At 38.5% G+C, this 19,063-nt stretch overlaps 3 protein-coding genes and 1 non-coding gene across 7 annotated transcripts; 1 reads left to right on the top strand and 3 right to left on the bottom strand.

The window, feature by feature from the left end:
- Nucleotides 1–401: 401 nt before the first annotated feature.
- Y45G5AM.11 lies at nt 402–475 on the bottom strand. Its single transcript, NR_068693.1, has one exon. It is a non-coding gene; the product is annotated as an Unclassified non-coding RNA Y45G5AM.11 (non-coding RNA).
- Nucleotides 476–5,732: 5,257 nt separating this feature from the next.
- Nucleotides 5,733–10,483, top strand: Y45G5AM.6 (the record flags this gene model as incomplete). Of its 2 annotated transcripts, NM_071755.4 has the most annotated exons (8): nt 5,733–5,930; nt 7,049–7,127; nt 7,232–7,312; nt 7,716–7,959; nt 8,492–8,620; nt 8,669–8,778; nt 9,549–9,667; nt 10,151–10,483. In NM_071755.4, 8 exons carry the CDS (start codon nt 5,811–5,813, stop codon nt 10,325–10,327), a joined length of 1,059 nt encoding a protein of 352 aa, NP_504156.1. The 2 variants fall into 2 exon arrangements, with proteins under 2 accessions (NP_504156.1, NP_001317848.1); NM_001330831.3 differs by lacking the exons at nt 5,733–5,930; nt 7,049–7,127; nt 7,232–7,312; ... (1 more) ...; nt 8,492–8,620; nt 8,669–8,778 and having other exon boundaries at nt 9,596–9,667; nt 10,151–10,327.
- Y45G5AL.1 (Late endosomal/lysosomal adaptor and MAPK and MTOR activator 1) lies at nt 10,452–13,528 on the bottom strand. 2 transcript variants are annotated; one of them, NM_171924.6, is made up of 5 exons: nt 13,315–13,528; nt 13,104–13,266; nt 12,063–12,195; nt 11,775–12,013; nt 10,452–10,855 (listed from the first exon to the last, which is right to left on the bottom strand). In NM_171924.6, the coding sequence occupies exons 1-5, from the start codon at nt 13,512–13,514 to the stop codon at nt 10,769–10,771; spliced, it is 822 nt and encodes a 273-aa protein (NP_741522.1). In that variant the 5' UTR covers nt 13,515–13,528; the 3' UTR covers nt 10,452–10,768. The 2 variants fall into 2 exon arrangements, with proteins under 2 accessions (NP_741522.1, NP_741521.1); NM_171445.4 differs by having other exon boundaries at nt 10,462–10,855; nt 13,104–13,272.
- Nucleotides 13,529–14,886: 1,358 nt separating this feature from the next.
- Nucleotides 14,887–19,045, bottom strand: lgc-29 (Neurotransmitter-gated ion-channel ligand-binding domain-containing protein; the record flags this gene model as incomplete). Of its 2 annotated transcripts, none has more annotated exons than NM_001038424.4 (10): nt 14,887–15,009; nt 15,794–15,938; nt 16,287–16,581; nt 17,174–17,296; nt 17,345–17,410; nt 17,661–17,706; nt 17,763–17,872; nt 18,014–18,144; nt 18,341–18,436; nt 18,912–19,045. In NM_001038424.4, the coding sequence occupies 10 exons, from the start codon at nt 18,991–18,993 to the stop codon at nt 14,913–14,915; spliced, it is 1,191 nt and encodes a 396-aa protein (NP_001033513.2). The 2 variants fall into 2 exon arrangements, with proteins under 2 accessions (NP_001033513.2, NP_001317792.1); NM_001330830.1 differs by having other exon boundaries at nt 14,913–15,009; nt 17,661–17,712; nt 18,912–18,993.
- Between the last annotated feature and the right edge of the window lie 18 nt (nt 19,046–19,063).

Raw genomic sequence — 19,063 nt, 5'->3', positions numbered from 1 at the left:
TCTGTCTTATAAAAATTCCCCTAAAAGTTTCCGGCAAATTGATATCCAGCAAGTCGGCAATTCGGAAATTTGCCGGAATTGAATATTTCCGTGAAATTGGCAAGTCGGCAAGTCAGCGAATTGCCGGAATTGAAAATTTTTGGCAAATCGACAAACCGGCAGTTCGTCGATTTGTCAAATTTGCCGATCGGCAATTGCCGCCCAATCCGAAAAATTCGGCAAATCGGCAGTTTCCTTTGCCGGTTTTTTTAAATTTGCCAAACCGCAATTGCCGCCTACCCCCTGGTGTAGATCATGCTCCCTCAGCAAAAGTTTCCATTCAAAACTAACCAGAAAAGACTTATCAATCTTCCAAATCTCCCGAGATTTTATCAAAAACAAATGGGCCCATCCACAACGTTGCTCATCTTCTTCCCACTTTTTATCATATCACTTATCACCTCATGCTATGGCCGATTTGTTAGCAAACACTTGTCGCTTCTCCTCCCTAACAAGATATTCCCTTCTTATCTTCTTTTTATCAGTATTCTTCCATTTCTTATCACTTCTCTCAACTCGCTCTGACAATCGAACAGTTGTTCATTGAATCTCTCTGTCTCTCGATTGTAATACGTTTTCTCACGGAAGGGTCACTTGAAGAAGAAGAAGAAGGCAACTTTTGTCTACGCCCCACTGATTTGCTCTTTTCTCATTTGCTCCATTTTTTTGTGGGCTCATCATATTTTGCTCCACTTGCTTTCATTTGTGTTTCATTTCATATTTAGAGAGCATTCAATAAATTTATTGGCAGAGCTGGTAGGGAAAGTTGTCAACTTTTGCGGAACATGTGCTCTTTTGTTTTTGAATGATTTAGTGTTGAGATAAATTTTTGAAAATTGGTTTTTTTTTTCAATTTATTGGAAAAAGTATATCATCAGGTATTTTTAGATTTTTTGAAACCTTCTGCCTATGTGCCTGCCTCATACCTGTCGAAATTCTTTGCGTTCGGTAACTTCGGCAATTGCAGAAATTTTTTTCGCCAATTTTGAGTACGTCGATTGCAGAGCTTAAAAATGCATAAAATTCACCGTAAATGAAACAAATTACATTTTTCTAAAATTTGGCTAAATTCGGTTTAAAAAAAATTGCCAAAACATTGGCATCGAGAGAAAAACTGGAAAAGTTTTTCATCTTTCTGAAAAAAAATAGTTTGGCGATTTCGACGATTTCCAAATTTTTTTGGAATCAATTGATTCAGACGCAACTTCATAGTTTAGGTTTTTTTTTCAACTTGCCGGTTTGCCTATTTTGCTGGATATTTCCATTTCCGCCAATTTGCCGGATATTTTGATTTTCGGCAAATTGCCTTTTGCCGAAAATTTTTAAAGGAATTTTTATAAGACGGAAACATTCAAAACTGTGCCTTTTTGAAATTTTTTTTCCCGTTTTCTGTAGATATTTCCATAGAATTTGCTGACTTTTCAAAAGAAATGTAGGAATATTCATAGGATGCGTACAATTTTGCCGATTAAAACTGAAATTCTGATAATTCCAAAAAAATGTGCAATGCCGCCGAAAATTTTCGGCAATTGCCGATTTTCCGGCAAATGGGCTACTTGCCGGTTTGAAGATTTGTCAATTTGCCGGAAATTTCAATTCCGGTGTTGTGCCGATTTGCCGATTTGCCGGAAAAAATCGTTTGCCATATATAGATTTTTCTAAATTTTTTTCTAAATTTTTTTTCTAATTTTTTCAAGTTTGCATATTAGTTTTTTTTTGATTTTCATAAAAGTTTCACATTTTTAAAAATCTATTTTCAGCCGTTTTTTCAAGAAGACAACTTGAGCACCAGTAAAAAAAACTCACTGAAACTGTGAAATATTTAGAATAATTTTTTCTGGGGAAAAATGTCTGAAAATTTGGCAAAAAAATGTTTTGAACTGTTGTAAAAAGTTGTAAAAAACTAAAAATTTCGCCGGAAAATTTTCACCCAATGACATTTTTTTTGCAAAAAATCAACAGAAATTTTGGCAAATTTAATAGATTTTTTAACAGTTATATTTGGCTATTGCACTCTATTTTCTATAACTTGAAAGAAAAATCCCCCACAGGATCCAACCTTAAAATGCTCTGCTCACCCTTTTCTTCCCAGTATGCCATAAATCTGAACGATCTCGGGTTTATTGTGTAGTCGTGCTCTGTGTCCTCATACATATGTCACATTCTCTCACCTTACTTTAAACTTTTAGTTCTTCTCGGCGAATATTCAAAACATTTCACATTTTTCCTCCATTCCCCCCCCCCCCCCCATATTGTAACATTTTCGCACCACCACTCTTTTATAACCTCTCGGGGCTCTGGGAGCTGAACGGACATGTGAATATTCTAGTTTTTTTGTTGGCTTTTTTGATATTTTTCTCATCTGCTCTTTGAATTCATTCCATTCAATTTCATGCCAAGTAATAATAATAATAATAATCGAGTTCCCTCCCGTCAAAAAGGTGACAACAAAACATACAAATTGAGTGAAATGGTGGGTGAAGGCACACATGAATTATTTAGCACTTTTTTTGGGGTTTTTCCGTCCGCGCTGCACAAATTCTCCCATTTTACAGGCGAAAAAAGAAAAGAAGAAGAAGAGGGTTTTTAATTTAATTTCGAATGTTTGAAATTTATCGCCTCCTCCTCCTCCTGTCTTGTCTGATGTTTTTAATTTGTCGCGGGGACCACCCTCCATATAAGGGCTGAGAAAATATATATATGTAGGAATTGGAAATGGGAAAAATAAAATTAAAACGATGCAGGTGATGTGTGAGGAGCTCTTGGAGCCAGAAAAAAAACAAATGTATCGGCTTTCTCTGCTCATTTTCTATAACTTGTTATATTTTTAGAGTTGACACTGGACTACCGTCTGTAGGGATTTTATTTCAATAAAATAAATATACTCTTCTCCCAAATTTCCGCATTTTTGGCAATCAAGTTGCCGAAAATTTGATTATTCACGTGATGTCAGAATGTCTCATTTCGGCTTGATCTACGTAGATCTACAAAAAATGCGGGAAAAGAAGCGCAGAGTTCTCAACTGATTTAGAACGTGCTGACGTCACATTTTTTTGGGCAAAAAATTCCCGCATTTTTTTTAGGTCAAACCGAAATGGGACAGCCTGGCACCACGTGGTTATTGTTACAGTCTAAGTAATAAAACTGCGTAGCAGAAAACACAAAATTAAGGCCCTGCCTTTTTCCGGAAAATCACGGACAAAAGGCAAAAATCGGAACTCCAACCAATATCAGCCGCCGAAATCTCACGGGGACAGCTCGCCACGCCGACAGCGAGTTAAACATAGCGGCGCGCGAAACCCGTGAGATGTCGGCGGCTGATATTGGTTGGGGTCCCGAATTTTGCCCTTTTTCCGTTTTTTCCGGTAAAAAGCAGGGCCTTAATTTTGGATTTTCTGCCACATAGTTATAAAATTTTGAGTTAAAACAATGTAAAAAATATCATGTGTGTATTTTTGAACATTTAATTACCGCGCGCTGTTCTGTTATTGTAAGCCACGCCTATTTTTCCGTGCCGCACTTCAAAAAAAATTCATAAATTCCAAAAATATATAATTTTCATGAAAGGTTCCGCAATCGTTAAAGTTTTTTGGATTTAAAAAGGAAGTCTCTTTTTTGGCATTAAAAATAGCAAGTTCCAATCGATCAAAATCAAAGTGCGGCACGGAAAAATGGGCGTAGCTTGGAGAGAAATGCGCGCGGTAATTCAAAAGATGGCATAAGACAGAGTTGAAAATTTGCCAAAATGTGTAATTTTTCTATTTATTTTTTGAAAATTGTTCCTTTCCGGTGAAATGTTGTGAAATCTATACGCTCTACAAAATTGTGAAATGCAGAATTTTGCGAGTTCTTCGCTACTTTGAGTGCATTTCATATCAAAACTTGGGTCTCAACCGGAAATTTCTTCCATTATTTTTGCCCTTTCTACCACGACATTCCATTGATACAAAGCTTTTCCACTTCATTCATAGCCCTCCCCCCCCCCCCCCCCCAGTTCCTAATGAACATTCAATTCCACATCAACGATTCTCTCGACTTCAAGATGGGGTGGGGCTCCGGAAGTCCGCATGAGCTAGCTCCAAAAGTGGGCGGAGCCAGAGCCATGTCGGAGCCCCACTCGAGTAAAAAAGACAAGGTAGTGATTAAAGCTTTATACATTTTATACATTTTATGTGTTCGTATATATGTAATTTCCATTTGTCTTGCTTTTCCACCAATAATTTATGAGCATTGGCATTTTTTTCGAGACTATTTGAATGGGAAAATGTTTCTGGAAAAATTGTTTTTTTTTCAATGATTTTTTTTGGAGGTTTGCTGTTTTGTTAATATCTGAAAAAAGTGTTGTTTTAAATTTGAAAATGTTGACTATTTGCGGCAGAAAGTTGACAATTTGCGACAAAAAGTTGACAATTTGCGACAAAAAATTGACAATTTTCGGCAACAATTTGACAATATCCGAGAGAAAGTTTACCTTTTGCGGCAAAAAATTTGACAAGTTGAGCCAGAAAGTTGATAATTTGCGGCCACAATTTGACAATTCGCGACCAAAAGTTGACAATTTGCGACAAAAAAATTGACAATTTGCGACAAAAAAATTGAGAATTTGCGACAAAAAGTTGACAATTTGCGACAAAAAGTTGATAATTCGCGACAAAAAATTAAAAATTTGCGACCGAAAATTAACAATGTGCGGCAGAAAGCTGACATTTCGCGGCAAAAAATTTGACAAGTTGAGCCAGAAAATTGACAATTTGCGACTAAAAATTAACAATGTACGGCAGAAAGTTGACAATTTACGAGAGAAAGTTGGCAATGTGTGACAGAAAATTGACAATCTGCGGCCACAATTTGACAATTTCCGACAAAAAGTTGACAAAGTGCTGCAGAAAAGTGACAATTTGCGACTGAAAGTTAACAATTTGCGAGAGAAAGTTGGCAATGTGTGACAGAAAATTGACAATCTGCGGCCACAATTTGACAATTTCCGACAAAAAGTTGACAAAGTGCTGCAGAAAAGTGACAATTTGCGACTGAAAGTTAACAATTTGCGAGAGAAAGGTGCCAATTTGCGACCACAATTTGACAATGTGTGACAGAAAGTTGACAATGTTCTGCAGAAAGTTGACAATTTGCTATAGAAAGTTGACAATTTACGAGAGAAAGTTGGCAATGTGTGACAGAAAATTGACAATCTGCGGCCACAATTTGACAATTTCCGACAAAAAGTTGACAAAGTGCTGCAGAAAAGTGACAATTTGCGACTGAAAGTTAACAATTTGCGAGAGAAAGGTGCCAATTTGCGACCACAATTTGACAATGTGTGACAGAAAGTTGACAATGTTCTGCAGAAAGTTGACAATTTGCTATAGAAAGTTGACAATTTGCGAGAGAGTAAGTTGGCAATGTGCGACAAAAAGTTGACAATTGTTTCTCGAATCCAGATACTTTTCATTTTCAACTTCCAATTTTCAATTTTCAGTCTCCAAATCTAAAACCACCTGCCTGCCTCGAAATTTTCTCACCCTTTTCCTTTCGAAACCTTTTCTTCCCCACCTCTTCTCGCACTTTCCAAAAACCTTCATCACATTCTGAATATATATTCTTCTTCTCCTCGTGCTAACTATCAATTAGTCTTCCAACTTTTACACACACTTTACTAGACTCTCCCCCGTGCTCACACCAACTTGCCCTCTTTTCAGGTGTTGCTCATTTCACCATCTTTCGACCACCAAGTGCTGCACACATAGAATGTATCGGTGTAGTTCGTCGGAATGAGCCATCATTTATTGCTTTATTTCGTGCTCATAGCTGGTTTTTTGCTGACAGTTGAGACGAAAAACGAGTGCTACTCGTGCTCCGGAGTGTGCCACAATGAGAATTGCAATTGTCAGGTTGGGCTTGAAATTCTAAAAATTAGAAAAAATTGATGCACCAAATAGCTAAAAACCACTCCTAAGTATAGGGCCATTTTTTTGTAAATCTGGAATTTTACAAAAAATTGAAATGCATTTTTTTTGAAAATTTTTGAAAAATCTGAAAATTTTTGGACTATTTCACTATGTAATTTGGTAATGCTATATTTACGATAAAAGCATAGGAGCCTAGAAGCCAAGGAGCATAGAAGCCAAGGAGCATAGAAGCCAAGGAGCCTAGGAGCCTAGGAGCCAAGGAGCCTAGGAGCCTAGGAGCCTAGAAGTCTAGAAGTCTAGGAGCCTAGGAGCCTCGGAGCCTATGAGCCTAGGTGCCTAGGGGTCTAGAAGCCTAGGAGCCTAGGAGCCTAGGAGCCTAGGAGCCTAGGAGCCTAGTTACCTAGGGGTCTAGGAGCCGTGAAGCCTTGAAGCCTAGGAGCTTAGGAGTCTATGAGCCTAGGAGCCTAGCCTAGGAGCCTAAGAGCCTAGAAGCCTAGGAACCTAGGAGCCCAGGAGCCTGGGAGCCTAGGAGCATAGGGGTCTAAAAGCCTAAAAGCCTAGGAGCCTAGGAGTCTAGAAGCCTAGGAGCCTAGGATCCTATGAGCCAATAAGCCTAGGAGCCTAGGAGCCTAGAAGCCTAGAAGCCTAGGAGCCTAGGAGCCTAGGAGCCTGGTAGCCTAGGAGCCTAGTAGACTAGGAGCCTATGGGCCTATTGAAACTTGGCTAGGCAGGCGTGAAGGCTGGGTGCAGGTAGATTTTTTAGGTTGAAATTTTGTTTTTTTGGCTCTCTCTTTTTGTGTTACCACCCAAAAGCTCGGATTTTTGGGAAAAAAACTAATCCAGTTAAAAAAGTTCTTTGTTCACTTTTTCCCCCTCATTTCGAAACCTTCCTTCCCCTTCCCCTCATACCCACCAGAAATAGACGTTTACCACCAGCACGAAACCCCATAAAAATGGCAACAAGCATCTTCGAAATGAGCCCATTTTGTGCATGAGGACACACGAAGGGCTAACCTTTTTATGAATTTTTGAGGGGTAGAGCTCTCCTGAAGAGCTGTGGGGAAGTTTTAAAAGTTAGGGAGTTACAGAATTATTTTCAGATGGGCTCCTGTGAATCGTCTCAATGTTTCATCGAGAAGAAGCCAACGGAAATTCCGGGATCTATGAAAATCACAAAAGGTACGGGGGTTTGTGCCTAGAAATTCATTAAACCGCACTTTTTGACCTCTGCCGTCCCAGTTGACAAGTGACAAGTGCCTGTCCTATTTCAATTTATTTTGCAGGCTGTCTTCGAAGAACTTCACGAATACATCACGGATGTGAGCACGATCACTTCTCGGATCACATTCTATGTGTTTGTCAGGGTGAGGGATCTTTTGAAGACAAGGTGCAAGCGCGCTTCACGGGCAAAAGTTGGGTCTCGTTTGTAAAAAAATTTGATAAGCAATTTTATTTCAATAAATTGATAGGGAACGGCACGTGGTGTCAGAATGTCCCATTTCGTTGTGATCTACAAAAATGCGGGAATTTAGACGCAGACTTCACATTTTTTGGGAAAAAAATTCCCGCATTTTTTGTAGATCAAAACGTTATGGGACCGGACAACCTGACACCATGTGGAACGGATGAAATCGGCCAAAATAACTGGGCAACGTTTGAATTTACCGCCGACACCCAACGAGACCCAATTTGGCCGCGGAGCGTTTTTGCATTTCACTTTCAAAATGCACTCTACGGGGTTACCAGAATAAATATACTCCTTTTCAGGATCATACTGTAACGACAGGATAGTCATGAATACGACACGTCAAAAGTACACACGAACCATCCAGTGCCGAGAATGTTCGGAAAAGAATCCGAATTGTGGCTCCTCGTGTGAAGGACATTGGTGTCACGAGGACATGAGCACCGGAGCGTCCGGGTGTGGATACGGGCCACCTGCTCTGCCGTTTTATTACAGGGGCCCAGAGTTGTTCTACTATCGGAGCAAAGTTTGTATCACGTTGAGCAGGTTGGTTGTGCTGATGAGATCACTTGAATTATTATCGATTTTTCATTGAATTTTCGAAAAAAAAAATATATTTATTAGAAAACTCAATTATAACAATAAGAACCCCTAATATTTACAAACTTAAAAAAAAACTATGCAAAATCAATAAAAAATTCCGCAGCCACGTGGTGTCAGATTGTCTCATTTTGGCTTGATCTACGTAGATCTACAAAAAATGCGGGAGAAGAGACGCAGCCATCTCAACTGATTTCGCATGGTTAAGAACGTGCTGACGTCACAATTTTTGGACAAAAAATTCCCGCGTTTTTTTGTAGATCAAACCGTAATGGAGCAGTCTGGTTTGAAAGTACAGTACTCTTTAAAGACGCACACTTTTTTGCATTTAACAAACATTCGTCGTTTCGAGACCGAGTACCGTAATATTGGCTCAAAAATTGCAAAATTTCGCATACGGGTTTTAATATACCTCTATTTACTCAAATCGTTTCGAGACCATGTTTTATGCTATAATCGAATGCTTGTTAATTTCTAGAGGAGCCGGAAAACCACGTAGACATTGTATTTGCAATACAGCGAATTGCAACAACGTGTACAATTTCCAGTATATTGCAAGAGACCGGGAAAAGGAAAGTAGCTTGCGGTCACGCTCGCTCACGTTAAGGTAAATCTGAACTGAATCATTTTTCAAATCTTAAAATCTTGTTTTCAGTGCTACTGACTACACGCTTCCACTGCAGACTTGTTACAATTGTGAGACGAATACTCAGGATGCAACTGCAATGTCGCATACCACGAATTGCAGAAGCAACCGGTGTTTGGGTGAGAATTTTAAAAGGGATTTAACTCTAAAATACGCAGACTCACATGGTGTCAGGCTGTCCCATAATTGATCTACAAAAAATGCGGGAATTTTTTCCACAGAAAAGTGTGACGTCACAAGCACACTCCTAACCTAAATTCGCGCAATTTTCGGAGATCAAACCGAGATGGGACATTCTGACACCACGAGCAGACTGCGTTCATCGTAAGTAAATATTTGATACTTTTGTCATTTTTTTAAACACAAATTGAATGTTTTTTTTGCATATAAAACCTTTTTTTTCGTTTAAAAATATGCGAAATACAAAAAATGCGTTGAACGCGCGCGAAATATCTCGTTGCGAAAACTACAGTAATTCATTAAATGACTACTGTAGCGCTTGTGTCAATTTACGGGCTCGAATGGATTTATAGACAAAATATAAAAAATTAACCTAAAAATGAGAAAATAGTGCGAATGAAAATGGAGTTTCGCTTTCGTTATTCGAAAATAAATGTATTTCATAAAATCAAGCCCGTAAATCGACACAAGCTCTACAGTAGTCATTTAAAAGGGTTACTGTAGTTTTCGCTTCGAGATATTTTGAGCGTCAAGTATGTTGCTCAGTACGCATTCTCAAAATATCACGTTCCCGTAATATAGTGCTCTTTAAAGGCGCACACCTGTTCGGTAATTAAAATCGTGTCGAGACCGGGCACCGTATTTTTGGCGCGAAAATCACAAAACTTCGCACCTGGGTAATAGAACACCATAAAATCTAAATTTTCAGGCCATTATTGTACTTACGCGGCTCAGCGGCACACTAGTAAGAGCAGTATGGGCAGGTCGAATTTGGTACACGCCGTCAGTGAGCTGCAGGGTTGCATGAATGTTTCCGACAAGACACATGTAAGCTATCAGCTATGTAGGATATCGTTGTGATCTACAAAAAATGCGGGAATATTTTCCCAAAAAATTGTGACGTCAGCACGCTCTTAACCATGTGAAATCAGATGAGGTGTCTGCGTCCCAAGTTCCCGCATTTTTTTTAAGATCAAAGCGAAATGACCCATTCTGACTCCACGTATGGTGTCAGAATGTCCCATTTCGTTGTGATCTACAAAAAAATGCGGGAACTTGGACGCAGACTTCTTAACTGATTCCTCAAGAACGTGCTGACGTCGGAAAAAATTCCCGCATTTTTTGTAGATCAAACCGTTATGGGACAACCTGACACCCGGAATCGCTCAGTTAACTGGAGCGCACTTGCTTTAGAAAAAAAACGTAATTTTAAGCATTTTTTAACCTAAAAAGGCAAAAATGACACAGAAAAAAAAGAAGAGAAGAGCAAATGCGCTCCACTGCCCAGAATTTCAAAATCTCAATTTCCAGATCCAAATCGGTTGCTCCAAAAAATGGATATCCGACGAATACGAAGAAATTCACTGTGCATGTCGTGGAAATCTTTGCAATAGCGACTCCTTGACTGCCACGTCACCAAAATTGCTCCAAATCGTTCACGTGTTGCTGCTGCTCCCAGCTGTTCTCTATCATCACTTCCTCGCATAGTCACCACCGCCGCCGCCAAAAATCGTATATCGTTTGACATATCTGAAACAATTTCTCCCCTCTTCACAAAAAAACCATAAACTCCCCGAATCTACTGGTACATATTTCCTATATATATATATACAATTGAATTTCAATAAGAAGTCATTTTTTTTGTTGCAATTTTTGACAAGTTCTCTTGGATTGGCTTGGGCTTGGGGACGGGCGGAACTAACATAGCATACATAGAAAAACGGGGGAAGAAAAAAATTTAAATTTTTGGTGAAAATTGGAAAAAAATGTTTGGGCGACGCGAGAGACTGGGAAAAGAATAACGATAAGATACACGAAACACTGGAAATTGGAAAAAATTAATTTTTTGGGCGGGGGTACTTGTATTCATTTTTGATAAGTTATCGGGTTATCATCATCACACGAGAGATGGGGAAGTTGGTCAGATATTCAGAAATCCATGCTGACAATCAGATCGCGTGGTTCCACTTCAACTCCAACGACACCTTGGTGAACTTCGTCGAGGACTTGAGTTACCTGGAAATTTTTTAAAATTTTAAATCTAAATTATGAAAACTTGTACTTTTGAAATTGAATTGCCGATCCGTGAAAATGGAAAGAAAATAAAATTTCCGGCAAATCGGCAATTTGCCAAAAATGAAAATTTCCGGCAAATTGGCAAACTGGCAATTTTCCAAATGACAATTTGCCGAAAATAAGAATATATGGCAAATTGACAAACCGGCAATTCGCCAAAAATGAAAATTTCCCGCAAATCGGCAATTTTTCAAAATTGATAATTTCTGGCAATTGCCAAAAATGAAAAAAGTCCGGAAAATCGATAATTTGCCAAAAATGAACATTTCCGGCAAATCGGCAACCTGCCGTAAATGACAGTTTCCGGCCAACCGGCAAATCGGCAATTTGCCAGAAATGAAAATTTCCGGCAAATCGACAATTTGCCAAAAATGAAAATTTCTGGCAAACCGGCAACTTGCCAAAAATGAAAATTTCCGGTAAATCGACAAACAGCAATTTGGCAAAAATGAAAATTTCTGGCAAATCGGCAGTTTGCCGAAAATGAAAATTTCTGGGAAATTGGCAAAACATCTATTTGCCGAAAATGAACATTTCCGGCAAATCGGAAACTTACCGAAAATGAGAATTTCTGGCAAATTGGTAAACCGGCAATTTACGAAAAAAGAAAATTTCCGGCAAAACAGCAATTTACCAAAAAAAAAAATTTCCGGCAAAACGGCAATTTGGCAAAAATTAAATTTTCCGGCAAATCGGAAAACATGCAATTTGCCCAAAACTGAAAACTTCCGGCCGAAAAGCTACGCAAGATTCTGGCAAGAATCCTAGATTTCTATGCAAGACCACGCAAGTCTACGCAGGAGTTTCACTTCATTTTTAGGCCTTTTTTATGCTCGGCAGAGCATACAAAAATAATAACCTTCGCCTTCATGGAACTGGTGATTCCCTGAGATCTTCCAGCAGACTTCAGATCTGGATGCTCGACAAGGAATTGTGGATTCTTGGCGCCCATAGTTCTTGCAAGCTTCAACTGATTGAAATCCGGAGCCGAGAATGGCATCCGCTCGATTGGCGACGGCTCTATTGTTGCAGATATCTCGTCATATCTGATGGGAACTTGGATCGGCGTCTGTGTCGGCTCAAACTCGAAATCATAAACTGAAAATTGAAAAAATAATGTTTTTTTTCTGAAAATCTGCAGAGTTACTTGTAGTGTAATGAATAACCGACGGTGGAGCACACGCCATCTTTTGAACTTTCGCCCGATATGCCTTCTCGCGGTATTGTGTATCCGGCATGATAACACCATCAACGTCGGTTTGTCCAACAGCGATGATGCTCTGTAATATTGATTTTTAAAATTAATTATTGTTAGGTTTTTTTTTGGTTATTTAGACCCAAAACGGCCAGAGCTACCAAATTTTGTGGTGAAAATTTCGGAAAAATGGCCAATTCTAGCTTAAAAGTCCAATTTTGGCCACTTTTCCGTGTCGCAACAGTCCGAAGTTTACTTTTTTGAAATATATATATATTATGTTGATTAAGCTGAAAAATTAATAAAATTAACTTTAATCAATGAAATAACGGGATTTCTAAAAAAAAGTCAACTTCGGACTGCTGCGAGACGAAAAAAGTGACCAAAATTGGAGTTTTAAGCTAGAATTTGACGTTTTTTTTCGAAATTTTGAACCAATATGGCTTTTTTTGAGAAATTTTCAGTACGTTCAGTATGGTTCATTACGAATTTCGGTAGGTTTAGGCGTTTTAATTTTGGAAGATTATATATTTTTCACATATATTCGGTTATGCAGCTTTTTCCAGGAACTGCACAAAAATGGCTGATTTCGACATGATAATCCAATTTTTTGTTCTAAAATTGATATAGAAATGCGGAAAACAGGTTGTTCGATCCAAAAATAACGATAATTTTTGTTGAAACGCTTGAAAAGACCTAAAATAGTGCCGATTTGAGGTATTTTTCAAGCTTTTCAACAAAAATTAACGTTATTTTTTAGATAGAACAACTTTTTTTCTACGTTATATCAAGTATATCAATTTTAGATCAAAAATTGGATTATCAAGAAATTTATGATTTTCTTTTTTTTTCAATTTTCCAACATCAAAACGCCCAAAACTACTGATTTTCGTGATGAACCATACTGAAAATTTCCGAAAACAGGTCAAATTCTAGCTTAAAACTCCGGATTTGGCCAGTTTTGAGCATTTGCCGGGAAAAAAAATTCCATACGTGCTGCGTGCTCTCGACAATATTGTCAAGCTGCTCCTTTTCACGGCCCTCATCCTCAACGATCTCCTCATCAAAATCACCGGATGGTGGTGACGCCGAGTCCGAATGCATTCCATGATGGTCCGATGGATACATGTTCGGCCCATCGGTGGCGTCGTAATTACTGTAACTTTCTCAAGAGTTGCAACGATTTTGGCCGGATAAAACATACTATTCGTGAACCGGATTCACGAATCCTTGATGCTGAAGAGGATTATGCTGATGTGCTCCATTCGTCGCCTGGCGATTTCCCTGCTGGAGTGGTGGATCACGAATCGGGGTGACCGAATCGTGGCGGAGCTGTGAGTATGGCGGCTCTTCTTCGCCTTGTATTCCGCAGCATCCACAGAATAGGCGGAAAATACCATCCATGTTTAGAGATGAATCTGGAAAAATTGAAGGTATTTAGGGGGAAAATAGAAATTAAATCCATTTACGAGTAGTAAAAATCGCTCAAAATTGAAAAAAAAATCACTATTTAAAGGTGGCGTATTTAGTCGAATTTTTATTGCTTGATTAGACTCAAAATTGTCTGAAAAAGCCGAATTTCAAAATGAAACTTCTTGAAAACTTCTCAAAAAAATTTATGACGGCTCAAAAAATGGCCTAAAATTAGTTAAAATTTGAAATTTGACTTGTCAGCGGCTGAAACCATTTTTTTTGAAATCACCGTCAAATTTTGAGTATACAATGTAATTGCGTTTTCGACTCGATTTAGGTATTTTAAAGCGAGATTTGGTGAAATTTTTTAAAAAAATCTCGCCGTTCATCGACTTTAAAATACCTAAATCGAGTTGAAAACGCACGATAATTAAATTGTAAACCCACAATTTGACGGTGATTTCAAAAAAAATAGCTCCCAGCCGCTGACAAGTCAAATTTCAAATTTTAACTAATTTTAGGCCAGTTTTTGAGAAGTTTTCAAGAAGTTTCATTTTGAAATTCGGCTTTTTCAGACAATTTTGGATCAAATAAAGCAATAAAAATTCGACTGCACAATCTTTAAAGGAGAATTTCGTAATTAGATTTTTCAAAAACCCCACAAATTTTTTATGGCGGTTCAAAAATCGAAAAAAAAAAATTTCGGCTAAAATCTTTAAATTTTGCTATCTTTTCCGTGTTTCAGCAGTCGTAAATTATATTTTTAAACAAAATAAACCACTTTGGGCTTATTTTCAGCTAATAACAGCAAAAAAACCCGGATTTTTCAATTTTCTAGCGGAAATTACGGTTGATGAGTGCATTCTTTCCTGAATGCGGATTTTAAAACATTTAATTAATTTTAGCGAAAAAGTGCGTTCAAAAACGCAAAATTACTTTCAAATGGCATGAAATGTGGAAAAAGTGAGAGAATTAAGTATTCCAGCTAAATTTTCATGTTTTTTCTGCGTTTTCATTGAATTTTAATTTTTAAAAATCTTTAAAATTCATTTTAGAACTCCAAATTGCCTTTAAAAAAACGAAAATACAAAGAACAAACAGGTAAAAATGGGCAAAATCAACATTGAAAATGATAAAAACAAAAGGGTGAAAGCGCGCTCCATTGAACTCTCGAATCTCTGCGTCTCTGCGAAACGCGCGCTGTCTCGCTGCCACACACATCCAATAAAGCTGGTCACATGATAAATAAAAAGGTTTTTGGAAACAATATTTATACGAATTTAGGCCCAGAAAATCGGAGAAAAAATCAATAAATCGTGTAAATTATGTGGGAAAACATTCAGAATTCGGTGGTCTTATCAAAAAAGTTTATTCGACAGCGGCGGCTTATCAGGTGAAAATAATGATAAAATTGACAAAGTTTGCAATTTGGAAGACCAACATAAAGACGTACTCCACTTTGAAATAGAACTTTATTCGTTCCCAGCTGAAATATTGATATTTTTTGAGAAAAAAACACTAATTATTACGGTAACACAAAATTTTGAGAAATCGTACTGCGCAACATATTTGACGCGCAAAATATAGCGAAAACTCATAGCGAAAACTACAGTAATCCTTTAAATGACTACTGTAGCGCTGGTCCGATTTTGTGTTCATTTCCTATTTATTGATGAAAAATTAAATTTCGCTGTCAAAATTCGAAAAGAAATTAATTTCGAATAACGAGCTGCGTAAATCGACACCACTGCTACAGTAGTCATTCAAGGGATTACTGTAGTTTTCGCTACGAGATATTTTGCGCGTCAGATATCTTGTGCAATACACATTTTCATAATTTTTGTTCCCGTAATATTACCGGTACAGAGTGTAGCTAGTTGACGAGACGCAGACGTCCCGGGAGCCAAGGGGCGGGGCGCGGGAAGATACGATTTGTGTCGATTTACAGAGTTTTCCTCGTTATCATCATTTCGTAAATCGACATAAAGCGTCTCTTCCCGCGCCCCGCCCCTAGGGCCCCGGGATGTCTGGGTCTCTTCAACTATCTACACTCTCTGTACCGGTAATACAACGTGGTGCCAAAGGTGTGATCTACCGAAAAAGCGGGAATTTAGACGATTTCGTATGGTTAAGAGCGTGCTGACGTCACATTTTCACATTTTTCTCTGCAAGAAATTCCCGCATTTTTTGTAGATCACACCAAAATGGGACGGTTTGGCACTGGACACCACGTGCGTAATAGTATTATAATAATAACGGGAAATACTTACAAAGTCCTTGGTACTTCATCATTTTTCGGAATTTTCTCTCCCCGCGCCAATGATCGGTTCGCATAGTAGGCTTTAAGCTTTGGTAGGGCCACAACGGCGGTTAACGAGCACAACATAATCGCTAAACTTGTGACCGTGTAGATTGCTGAAAGAAACTTGGTTTTGAAAATTCGTTGCTAGAAAACCCATCACGTGGTGCCACGCTGTCCCATTACGGTTTGATCTACAAAAAACGCGGGATTTTTTCGCCCAAAATATGTGACGTCAGAACGTTCTTAACCATACGAAATCAGTTGGGAACTCTGCGTCTCTACTCCCGCATTTTTTGTAGATCTACGTAGATCAAACCGAAAGGGGGTAGAGAGGCGGTGTTTTCAATTGATTTTGCATGGTTAAGTACGTACTGGCGTCACATTTTTGGGCGAAAAAATTCCGCATTTTTTTGTAGATCAAACCGTAATGGGACAGCCTGACACTACGCGCGTGAACCCACCCAAAATCGGTAAATTTTTCGTCTTCGGCAAATCCTCTGCTAAAATCACGAGGATAAAGCTCATCGACATGATATTTGTCATGCCAACTGTGAACTTTTCCGATCGATTATTAATATCCATGAATAGAGCAACAATTGACAGAACATTAATGAAATACGCGGGAATCATCACAAGAACTATGTAGAATCCCGGGTTTCTCGAAAAAGTCGCTTCAAATTTAGTCAGGTACGTCAAATTATCAACGACTGGTTCAAATGCGATTTGAATGGATTTCATCTGCCATTCGCCGTTTCCCTGAAAATTTTGTTCTTTAAATGTTGATTTTTTCCGGCAAATCGGCAAATCGGCAAATCGGCAAATTGCCGGAATTGCAAAGTTTCGGCAAATCGGCAAACCGGCAAATTAGCGATTTGCCGAGAAATGTTCTGGTTTTGCATATTTTTTTTCTGGAAATTTCAGAATTTTAATTTTAATCGGAAAAATTTTACGTGTCCTATGAATGTTCCAAAATGCCGGAATTGAAAATTTCCGGCAAATCAGCAAACCTGCAATTTGCCGGAATTTAGGTAAATTTCTGGCGAATCGGCAAACCGGGAAGTTACGGAATTGAAAATTTCCGGCGGCAAATCGGCAAACCGGGAATATGCCAGAATTGAACATTTCTGGCAAATCGCCAAACCTGCATTTTGCCGGAATAAAATGTTTCCGGCAAATCGGCAACCAGACAATTTGCCAGAATTGAAAACTTCAGGCAAATCGGCAAACCGACAATTTGCCGGAATCGCAAATTTCCGGCAAATCGGCAAACCGATAATTTGCCGGAATCGCAAATTTCCGGCAAGTCGGCAAATCGACAATTTGCCGATAAACTTGCCAAAAAGCCTACCAATTGTTCAACAGGTCTTGGCAGGGTTCCAGTTTTTCCAACAATTGTGAACTCTTCCAGTTGATACGTCATGAACAAGAAGTTTACACTACATGTATGCGTATCCATTGGGAATTTGTAAACCTGGAAATTAAAATGTAGAGCTCCAAGAATATAGACCAAAAAACTTACATCCATTTGGCACACAACAGAGGTGACACTAGCGATGTACATTCCAATGGAGCCGTTTGAGTGGAGCTATATATATATTTTTTTCTCATAATTCTAATACTAAATTCGCACATAGTGCCAGGCTGTCCCATTACGGTTTGATCTACAAAAAATGCGGGAACTTTTTGCCCAAAAATTGTGACGTCAGCACGTTCTTAACCATGCAAAATCAGATGAGAACTCTGCGTCTCTTTTCCCGCATTTTTTGTAGATCAACGTAGATCAATCCAAAATGAGACACTCTGACACCACGTTAATTCGGAGGAAAACAACTCACCCAGGCATATCGCGTGTACTCATTGTCAAAAACTTTTATTTCAGAGCTGAAACTATTTTAAAGATTAATTTTTTTTTTGTATTTCGTTAGACAATTTCACACCAGTCAACAATTGTAGTTTCCGGTATCCAAACTTTCGATCTCGGCACGTAAATGTGATTGATGCCACCGTAATCTTCCGGATCCCAGGAGAGGCGGGTATCGTACCAATCCTAGAATATAATGAATTGAGATTTTGAAGGAAAGATGGCCCCTCCACCGTTTGACCTCGAGAAATTGCGGGAAGTAAATTTCCCGCAATTTTCAGAGATCAAACATCGCTGGTTTTCACCTAAAAATGCTCGTTAAATTACCGCTCGATAATCAAAAAGAAACGTGGCCTTCTCCTCTGGCTCCACAACTTCCACCAGCTTCATCATCGACAGTTGAATTGTGATCTCAAAACGTGGCGGATGAACTGTTCCGTTTGTTTCTGGTACACTATCTGAAACAAACATTTATAGATCCACGTGGTGTCTCATTTCGGTTTGGTCTACATAGATCTACAAAAAATGCGGGAGAAGAGACGCACTGATTTCGCATGCTTAGAACTGTGCTGTCGTCACATTTTTTCGGGCGAAAATTCCCGCATTTATAGTAGATCACATCGAAATAGGGCAGCCTGACACCACATCGCTTACGTAATGTATAAATTGCGTTAATTCCAGGATCATATGATTTGAAGAGCTTCTCGAAGAGTCGATCCTGGTGGCCGAGGAACCGTTTGTAGTTTGCCACTGGAAAAATTCAGATCTTTTGATTTTTGTGTAATAAATACCTAATGGTACCTACCTACCTACCAACCTAAATACCTGTCTATAAGGAGGCCTACAAACGTGCCTGCAGATTTTAGTAATTTTAACAGATAACTGAGAAAATTGATAATCGGCAACAAGAAACATTGGAGCTTATGCCAAAATAAATTAGGCGGTAGGTAGGCACATAGGCAGGTGAGCTTTAAATGCAAAATAATCTCTTCGAAAATTTTTTTAAAATCATTCTATTGGCAATCAAAAAGTGGCAATTAATGGGTTTTTGCCACTTTTTGCAAAATCGGAATAGTTATTTTTGAAACAAAATAAAAAATTATCGAACTTTTTTTGGAATTTTTTTGAATGTTTTTACTATGATATTTGGTCATTTTGGCACTAGCGCTTTGGCACTCCACCTTCAAATTTCTCAGAAAATAAAAAAATAAATAAATTATCTCACTTTGCTCTGACGTCATGCTCTGTGAATCAGTGCTCCAGAGAGGGACCATTAAATAAAATAAAAGCGAATATATTCTAGACATGATTGGCTCTAGCGCAAATAACCTGAAACAAATGATTATTTGACCTCAAGCTCGACACATTTAAACATGC

The sequence above is a fragment of the Caenorhabditis elegans genome, chromosome V (genome assembly GCF_000002985.6).
Source record: "Caenorhabditis elegans chromosome V".
In the NCBI taxonomy this organism is placed as follows: domain Eukaryota; kingdom Metazoa; phylum Nematoda; class Chromadorea; order Rhabditida; family Rhabditidae; genus Caenorhabditis; species Caenorhabditis elegans.
Note: the sequence above shows the minus strand (reverse complement) of the source record. Positions and strands in the feature narration are given on the sequence as shown.